Here is a 10,269-nt window from a genome sequence, read left to right as displayed (position 1 = left end):
AAAAAAAAAAAAAAAAAAAAAAACACGGGGTTGACATTAAACTAATGCAAGGATAAATTTTGGCTTTGAACAGGATTTTCACGTAATAGTAAAGGTTAATGAAAGATTTTTGCTTTTTGAGTTATCATTTTGGCAAAATAAATGATTTATAGTAATCTAGACTTCTATTTCATAACATCAAGTGTTTTAAACCTCTAACATATTTATCAGGCTTCCAAAAAATCAAACTTCAAGTTTCAAAATTGTCTTTCCTGATGCCTGGCTTTCTGGATGGTTCAGTGGGCCTCTGAATCATCCAGAGAAGAGGTAAACAGGATTATTTGACATATTTAATTACATGGAATTGCTAAAATGATGTCCAATCTTCTTTAGGTTTTTATTTTGTTGAATAATACTAATACATGTTCCAAAATTGTATGAGATTTCTAAAATTCTAATGTCTATGTATATGCTATTAATCATAATTAAGATTGAAGTTATTGTAAACCACAAAGATAACCAAATCTCTTCGTCAGTCGTGTTTTTAAGTGTAACTATCCTGGAAATTTTGTCATCTGCAGACAATTGTTGTGTTGCTTTCTCCATTTCAAAAGATAGTATATAATCAAGATATAGGACTTTTACAGGTGTTCTCAAATGCACGTTTCTAACATTGGAATAGAGAAAAATCATACAGGATTCATGAGGAGCTGAAATGTTCATGAATATCAAACAGGAGTTTGATATTAGAAGTCTGACATAATCTTTTTTTAACTATTTGCTTGAAACATTGCTCATCCTTATTTTGTCCTTCAATGTCAAGGAAACTTTTATTCTAAGCTATCTACAGCTTTTAACAATTAAGTAAGATATACTCTGTGAACAAAATTTAAGGCATACTTCTTTCTCATTGCCTGGTTCCTCTAAAATTTGGAAACTATTTGTGAGTATTCTTAACTTATGGCAATATAGTTATTTGCATCAGTACAATAAGAATCCATTTTCTTTTTCAACAGAACACAATTGGAGAAACTGGTTGTCTTTACCAAGTCTTTGACTGGAAGGCTGTATTTCTTTTTAAGGAATCAAGCTTGACTTGAAGAGCCAATAAAAACCCTTTGGGGAAGACTGGCCTCATACTCTTGCCTACACAGTCCCCCAGGTAGATTCCTGACCATGGTCAGTAAAAAATGTCACTTTCTAACAGGTCCAGGTGCTCCAAGCTTATCTTAGGACCTTAAGAGGAAAGGATCACCCAACTCACAGGTATTTAAGGATATAGACCCATGGCTGGACTTGGCTTTAAAAGGTCTTATCTGAGATTTCTTCTGGAACAGAGTTTCATCAAATCCAATCCAAAAGGCCTATGTAGAAATAATTATTCTTGTTGTACTTTATGCAAATCATCAGGCCAAGTATATGACTAAACTTTATTCTACAAACAACATGGTCCCATCATAATTTGTTTTTACTGAAGATGAGGACTGGAGAGAAAAAAATTATGCTCCAAAACTTATACATTTGTCATTAAATTCTAGTTTCATTGGTTATTTTTAAGTTTTTTTGCCTACATTTTAGACTAGCTATGCTTATTCCTGTGAATCAAGTAATGATTTCCTGCAGGTTGGGAAAAACAAAAAGGTATGGGTAATGTAAAAAGCTGGATCAATATGCTAGTTCTGGCCAATTATCCTGCAAATCCTGCCAGGTAATAAATGTGAGTAGGTTGCTCATAAGCCAGAGATTTCTTTGGGAAAATAAAATCAAGGAACTTCATAGACCTTCCAAAAGGGAAATTCTATATCTTGGCAACTAAAATTTTAGATGGAAATGATCTAATAATCCCACCCTTGTGGGAATCGCTACACTCACTCTACTATTTGAGGTAGAGTTATACATGGTAGCACCTTCTAACTGAAATACTGGACAGAGAGTTTCCACTGCTGTAGTATTTTGCTTAATTATTATCCTTAGAGCAGGAATAACAGCTACTGACAAGAGGTAAACATGAAGGTTTTACTATCACTGAGTCCACCAGGACTTTTTGTTGGGTTTGGTAATATGTCACACCCTAGCTACGCAAAGAAGCTTATAAATAAAATAGATTTTATATAAGAAAGGATCTTGTATGGTAAATTCTTATCCTAAAGAGAATAACTGCTTGTTTAAAAAGAGGGATGTTTAGGAAAAGTCAGAAAGTATAAGCATGTCATAAATGGTCTGTGGAAGTTGTGAACGAACTAATAATTGCAGGAAAGATTCAGCCAAGGTTAACACTAAAGTTACTCTAGCCACCCAAATCCAATGCCACTTATCCTTCTATATTAACATTATTAACATTTGTTAATGTTACTTTTATATTAACACTATTAACATTTCAGCAGCACCTGGTGGAGGCAAACCAGTATTACAACCCATCGAAAAGGTGGACAGAAATCAAACTCCAAATGGTACTGTGGACAGAACCATGCATGGACATGCCTTTCTTCTGAGGACTCTTAGACTGACCCCAGGAGAAGCCCTAACTGGCAGGGCACCCCTTTTTGGCAGGAAGTAGTCAGAAAGAGTCATCATCTAATACCCCTTAATAACAGTTAGGGTTACCACTCCTGAGGAGGGAATAAGATAGGAGTTAAAAAGAAATTATTTAGGCAGATAGTGAGGGTAAGGAAGTCCTCATTAAGGTTTTACTTTTAATGAAAAACAGACCCCAAATCATTTTCTTCTCTAACAAAGAGCAACCTGTAAAATTGAGCTGCAGACATAGACAAGTAAGCTAGAATATTGCAAAGGTGAATGCTGGCAGTTGTGCCAATAGGAAAAGGCTACCTGGGACCAGGCATGATCAGAATGGTGGCTCTATCTTCCCTTCTCTTTGCCAGCCACGTGTACAGTATGGAGCAGACAAGATGGTGCTGGCCAAGTAGAAAGCCTATTGGCATATTAAGATTAGGGTGGGGTGACAAGCCTTCCCCACATGCTGTGTAAATGTCACACCTAGTTGAACCAATCTGTGGGCCCTACATAAATCAGTCACTGCCTCCTCAAGCTAGCCTATAAAATCTGCTGCAGTCTGTCGCAGGCTGGCTTTTACCTTTTGGATGCCCCACTCTCTCACAAGAGAGAAAGCTGCTCTCCTCTCTCCTTTCTTCTGCCTATTAAACTTTCCACTCCTTAACCCAACCACGTGTGTCTATGTCTTTAATCTTCTTAGCGTGAGATGATGAACCCTAGGTATTTACCCCTGACAACAATGCCACTTCACTAAGGGTGGGATGTAGTGGCTCATGTCTATAATCTCAGCATTTTGGGAGGCAAAGTGGAAGGATTGCTTGAGCTCAGGAGTTTTAAACTAGCTTGGGAACATAGCCAGACCTTATCTTTACTAGAAATCACATACATTAGTTGGGTGTGATGGTGCGCATTTATAGTCCCAGCTACTCAGGAGGATGAGGTGGGAAAATTGCTTGAGCCTGGGAGGTCAAGTCTGCAGTGATCATGTACTCCAGCCTGGGTGACAGAGTGGGACCCTGTCTCAAAAAGAAAATCCATACAATAAAATATTCAGCCATAGAAAGGGATAAAGTACTAATTCATACTACAATATGAACTTTGAAAAACATTATGCTAAATGGAAGAAGGCAGACATAAATGTCCACATATTGCATGGTTCCACTTATGTAAAATGTACAAGATAGCCAAATTCAAAGGCAGAAAGTACTTTAGTGGTTGCCAGAGGCTAGGGGACGGGGCAGGTAGAAAAATAAGAAATGAATACTAATGGATATAGAGGTTTTCTTTCTTGGGGGATAAAAATTTCCTGACAAGAATTCACAAGAGAGGTTACAAGATGGCTGAACAGGAAAAGCTCCAGTCTACAGCTCCCAGCGTGAGCGACACAGAAGACAGGTGATTTCTGCATTTCCAACTGAGGTAACAGGTTCATCTCAAAGGGGCTTGTCGGACAGTGGGTGCAGCCCATGGAGCGTGAGCCAAAACAAAGCAGGGCATTGCCTCACCTGGGAAGTGCGAGTGGTCAGGGAATTCCCTTTCCTAGCCAAGGGAAGCCATGACAGACGGTATCTGGAAAATTGGGACACTCCCACCCTAATACTGCAGTTTTCCAACAGTCTTAGCAAACGGCACACCAGGAGATTATATCCCATGCCTGGCTTGGAGGGTCCCACGCCCATGGAGCCTTGCTCACTGCTAGCACAGCACTCTGAGATGGAACTGCAAGGTGGCAGTGAGGCTGGGGGAGGGGCATCTGCCATTGCTGAGGCTTGAGTAGGTAAACAAAGCGGCCAGGAAGCTCGAACTGGATGGAGCCCACTGCAGTTCAAGGAGGCCTGCCTGCCTCTGTAGACTCCACCTCTGGGGGCAGGGTATAGCTGAACAACAGGCAGCAGAAACTTCTGTAGACTTAAACGTCCCTGTCTGATAGCTTTGAAGAGAGTAGTGGTTCTCCCAGCATGGAGTTTGAGATCTGAGAATGGACAGACTGCCTTCTCAAGTGGGTCCCTGACACCCGAGTAGCCTAACTGGGAGTCACCTCCCAGTAGGGGCAGACTGACACCTCATACGGCCGGGTGCCCCTCTAAGATGAAGCTTCCAGAGGAAGGATCAGGCAGTAACATTTGCCATTCTGCAATATTTGCTGTTCTGCAGCCTTTGCTGGTGATACCCGGGCAAACAGGGTCTGGAGTGGACCTCCAGAAAACTCCAACAGACCTGCAACTGAGGGTCCTGACTTAGAAGGAAACCTAACAAACAGAAAGGACATCCACACCAAAACTCCATCTGTACATCACCATCATCAAAGACCAAAAGTGGATAAAACCACAAAGATAGGGAGAAACTAGAGCAGAAAAGCTGAAAATTCTAAAAATCAGAGTGCCTGTTCTCCTCCAAAGGAACACAGCTCCTCGCCAGCAACAGAATAAAGCTGGACGGAGAATGACTTTGATGAGTTGAGAGAAGCAGGTGTTACACCTTATAATTTCAAGACTTACAATAAAGTTACAGCATGGAATTGTTCTAAGAATAAACACATGGGTGGGTTAACAGAATAGAATACAGAGTCCAGAAGTAGACCTTTATAAATTTTTTTAATAAAGGTGCTGACCTTTATCAGTAAGGAAATAACTCTTTTTACCAAATATTTCTGGAATAACTGGATATACACTGAAAATGAATGAACCTCTCAATTTTATCACACAGTATATACAAAAATTACCTGCAGTAGACCATAAACCTAAATGTAGAAACTAAAAACTATAAAATATTTAGAAGAAAGTATAAGAAACATATTTTGTGACTTTAGAGTAGACAAAGATTTCTTAAATAGGCTTTTTGTGTCCCATCACAAAATTATAAAAGAAAACATTGATGAATTCACCTCCATCAAAATTTTAAAACTTCTCTTTATAAAACACTATTAAGAAAATGAAAGACATGTCATAGAATAAGAAAAGATTTATAATACCTATATCTAAAACAAAGGACTAGTTTGAATATATATAAAGAACTCTTGGCCAGGTGTGGTGGCTTATGCATGTAATCCCAGCACTTTATGAAGTCAAGGATGGAGAATCACTTCAGGCCAGGTATTTGAGACCAGCTTGGGCAACATGGTGAGATATCATCTCTAATATGTAAAAAACAAAACAAAACTACTTCTACAACTCAATATAAAGAATACAAGCCAGAAACAGTGGTGCATGCCTGTAATCCCAGCACTTTGGGAGGCAAGAAGATTACCTGAGGCCAGGAGTTTGAGACTGGCCTGGACAACATAGTGAGACCTCATCTCTACAAAAAAGATTTTTTAAAATTAGTCGGGTGTGGTGCTGCATGCCTATAGTCCCAGCTACTTGAGAGGCTAGGGCAGGAGGATGGCTTGGGCCTGGAAGGTTGAGGCTTCAGCGAGCCAGGACTGTACCCCTGTACTCCAGCCTGGGCAACAGAGTGAGAATCTATCTCTAAAAATAATAATAATAATAATAAAAATAACATAAAATATTTTTAAGAATACAGACCACTCCACTAAAAACATAGAAAAGATTTGAACAGATGCTTCACAAGAGAACATATAAATGGCCAAAACATATTCATGGTCATTAAGACACCCTCAAAAGGCAAATTAAAACTACTATTTACTAGATATAACCTGGCACTTGCATCAGTCTGTCTTGGGTTTGATTGCTTTGCTCACCACTTCAGAGGCTGATCATGCTGAATATAGTAGATACTGTACACACTGGAGCCTACACCTTATTAGTTCTCCATGATATGCTCAAATTGGTTGTATCTTCATAAGATTCTTTTCAGAGGAACAATCTACTATATTCTCCAAATTAATTGCTCTTTGTGAGGAAGAAGTGAACAGAAACACATCCTCTGTAGCCCTCTTTCCTCTTCCACTCTAATTAGCTGAGCAATAGAAAAAGCCCAATAAGAAGAGTAGCAAATGATTAGCACCAATTATTCTAGTATACTCTGTAAAAGTGCAACTCAAAAATTAGAAATCAGAAAGACCAGGACTTTAAAATACAATACCTGTTCTCTCTGTTCACCACCCACAGTTTTTCCAGGGGAGTGGTTTCCAAGTTGCTTGTTCTCTTGAGATTCACACACCTCTCCTTTAAGTCTTTCAACCTTAAATACAAAAGTGAAAGTCTTGTAGACTTCTCAGTTTTTGTTTGGATAAATCATTGCTTTGTTTTTTAATTATACAAGTAACATACAAATACGCTCTCCTTGTAAAACTTCAACACATAGGTATACAGAATAAAAAACTGTATTTTCCTTTATATTACAACTGTTCCTCCCTTTCCAGAAATAACACTGCTTGGAATGTACCCTACCTGAACTTTTTCACGCATACATACATGTATTAAATATATAAATGGGTTAGATACATAAATTTACAAAGACTTAGACAACTTACCAATCTTCACTTATTTATTCATTCTATTTATGATTGCATTTTTATTGTGGTAAAATACACATAACACAAAATGTACCATGTTGGCCATTTTTAAGTGTACCAGTTCAGTGGCATTAAGCATCATTAAGCATATTATTAAGCACATTGTCAAGCACACTGTTGTACAACCATTACCACCATTCATCTCCAGAACTCTTCATCTTGCACTGAAACTCTATACCCATTAAACAATAACTCCCATTACTCCCTCTCCCCAGCCACTGGCAACCACCATTCTATTAGTACTTTCTGTCTCTGTGACTTTCACTACTCTAAGCATGTCATATAAGTGTAATCATATATTATTTGTCCTTCTGTGACTGGATTATTTCATTTAGAATAATGTCTTCAATGTTCATTCATGTTTCAGCATGTGTCTGAATTTCTTTCCTTTATAAGGCTGAATAATATTCCATTGTATGGCTATACCACACTTTGCTTATCTGTTCCTCTATCAATGAGCATCTGAGCTGCTTCCACCTTTTGGCTATTGTGAATAATGCTGCTATGAATATGGATGTACAAATATATGTTTAAGTCTCTGTTTTCAATTCTCTGGGGCATATATCCAGAAGTGGAATTGTCAGACCACATGGTGATTCTATATTTAACTTTTAGAGTAACTGTTTTCCATGGTGGCTGCACTACTTTAGATTCTCCCCAGCAATGCACAAGGGTTCCAATTTTTCCACACCAACATTTGTTATTCTCTGTTGTTTTGCTAGCAGTCATCCTGATGGATCTTTAGTCATTCTTGCAAAAAAATTTCTAAAGCACCTAGTATTATGCCAGGTATTTTGTTAGATATTAGATATATGATTATTTAATGAATATAAAGTAAAATTGAAGAGATGTATTTAAAATTTGGAAGTATATATTTTTAAAAATCAGTAAATTGCTAAGAAGAAATGGTTAAAAATATAAACAATTAAAGATTTAGTACTAATAATCTTAAACTTATCCAATATAATAGAGTAATATTTTCTATGTGGTGAATGTGTTAACTATAAACTATTATCTAATCCCTTATTTAAAAGATCCTAGATTTACATATAGCAACAATGTTGCTGTGTAGCATAGGTAGTTAAAATGTATAAAATGTAAGTACTGATAGAATACATCTAGGTCAAAGCATGGCATCCCCCTGAGATGTTACAGCCACCAGTATTGGTCCCTGCTAAAGATCAACTTACATGTTGTATATCTGTGTTGCTTATGCTGTTGATTGTTATGGTAGACACATTTAAATAAGTTCTAAGAAGTAAATTAAACTTACCATTTCACCAAGCACCTTTTTTTCTGAGTCAAGTGATCGAACCCTATTTCTTAAAGCCAAAATCTCCTCATCTAGTCTCTGATTGTGTTCCTTTGCTTTCTGTAGGTCAGCTGCATCTAAAACAGAGAAGAACACAGTTTATTCAACTGGATCAAAGCTTTAGTTTTAGGGGCACTAACTCTAAAAACGAAGGAAGTGCTATTGCCTGCCCTTCTTGTTAGTCCTATCATATCTCTGCATATGTGGCTGACTCTCTGTGCAGGAGGGCCACAAGGCTCTCAAGTCTAGTCCTAGAATATTCTACCAACCCAAAGAAACAACAGAGAAAGTTTTATGTTACTCACACCAGACCAATGAATTGGACTTTTTGAGTGTAGGGTTTCCAGCAATAGAGGTTCTTCTAGGACCTAGAATTTTAAAACAATTTAGCCTAGCCTACCTTTTAAAAGTTAAATGACCAAAAAAATGGTCTTCCTACATGCCTTTCAGTCCTGTCTCTTTTACATACCTCCTAGTCCATTCGTTTAAAAATCTGTTCTTAGAACAATTCCATGCTGTAGCTTTATTGTAAATCTTGAAATTGTAAAGTGTTAACACCTCAACTTTTATTGATCACAAATGGAACATAGGCTTTTTGTTAATCAAACTACATGGTTTTGTTCAAAGTGAATATTTTTAACCCACCTTCAGCTAGTACCATGTCCCAAAATAATATTTTTAACACATAGTAAATATTTTCAGAAATATATATATATTTATAGTAATATACAAACAAAGTTATGTTAAAAATATTTAACAACTGGTTAAGCATGCACCCTTATCTATAAGAATGTAGCTCTGAAGTAGAGTTCTAGAGAACATTTTGCTGTGCTAAACACTATCTCTTTAGTGGCTGGGAAGACATGGGGCTGGAAGGAGCTAAGACAATTAGGGCAGGTAAGAATGTTTGGAAGACTCAGGACAACAGCTACTTATAAGTCAACACAGAATTATTCCAGTACCTTCACAACTTTACTGGCATACTAGTATATACCAGCTCACAGTAGTCCTGTGGGTACACACACACACAGACTCCACAAATAAAAAACCCAAATGACATTATACCACACATCTTACTCTACAACTTGCCTTATTTACTTGATAATATATCACAGAAATCTATTCATGTCAGTGCACACTTGGCTGCATGTCATCTTTAATATCTGCAAAGTATGCCTTGTATAGTCACTTATTTAACAATCTATTATTGGTAAACATACTGTATTTAATTTTACTACCCAACAAGTTATTTCTTATTCTCTGTACTTCTTTGTTAACTGGCCACTTAAAAAAGTGGGAAGTATTCTCTCTTCTTCAATTTTCTGGAAGAAATTATATAAATTTAGTATTATTTATTCCTTAAATAATAATTCTTATTAGAATTCACTAATGAAGCCATCTGAGCCTGGAGTCTTCCTCATGGGAAGATTTTTAATTTTAATTTTAGTTTTATTTTTCATTTGGGTCAGAGTCTTGCTCTGTTGCCCAGGCTGGAGTGCAGTGGTGCAATCTCACTGCAGCCTCCGCCTCCTGGGTTGAAGTGATTCTCTTGCCTCAGCCTCCTGAGTAGCTGGGACTACAGGCATAGGCCACCACACCTGGCTAATTTTTTTGTTGTTGTTGTTGTTGTATTTTTAGTAGATACAGGGTTTCACCATGCTCGCCAGGCTGGTCTTAAACTCTTGACCTCAAGTGATTCACCCCCTCAGCCTCCCAAAGTGCTGGGATTACAGGCATGAGCCACCATGTCTGGCCCATGGGAAGGTTTTTTTTTTTTTCAGACAGAGTCTCGCTCTGTGGCCCGGGCTGGAGTGCAGTTGCCCGATCTCAGCTCACTGCAAGCTCCGCCTCCCGGGTTCACGCCATTCTCCTGACTCAGCCTCCCAAGTAGCTGGGACTATAGGCACCCGCCACCTTGCCTGGCTAGTTTTTTGTATTTTTTAGTAGAGACAGGGTTTCACCATGTTAGCCAGGATGGTCTCGATCT

The 10,269-nt window shown here is 38.0% G+C and overlaps 1 protein-coding gene across 1 annotated transcript in view; it reads right to left on the bottom strand.

Moving 5' to 3' along the window:
- Window positions 1-2,579: 2,579 nt before the first annotated feature.
- LOC105515297 (coiled-coil domain-containing protein 30-like) overlaps window positions 2,580-10,269 on the bottom strand; it is a 39,988-nt gene continuing 32,298 nt past the window's right edge. Inside the window, exons 4-6 of the mRNA XM_011947080.1 lie at window positions 8,244-8,359; window positions 6,538-6,636; window positions 2,580-2,588 (exon numbers count right to left, since the gene is read on the bottom strand). Of these exons, the coding sequence (XP_011802470.1) occupies window positions 2,580-2,588; window positions 6,538-6,636; window positions 8,244-8,359 (224 nt within the window). The remainder of the gene's footprint in view (window positions 2,589-6,537; window positions 6,637-8,243; window positions 8,360-10,269) is intronic.

Source organism: Colobus angolensis, unplaced genomic scaffold (genome assembly GCF_000951035.1).
Source record: "Colobus angolensis palliatus isolate OR3802 unplaced genomic scaffold, Cang.pa_1.0 Scaffold106, whole genome shotgun sequence".
NCBI lineage: Eukaryota > Metazoa > Chordata > Mammalia > Primates > Cercopithecidae > Colobus > Colobus angolensis.
Note: the sequence above shows the minus strand (reverse complement) of the source record. Positions and strands in the feature narration are given on the sequence as shown.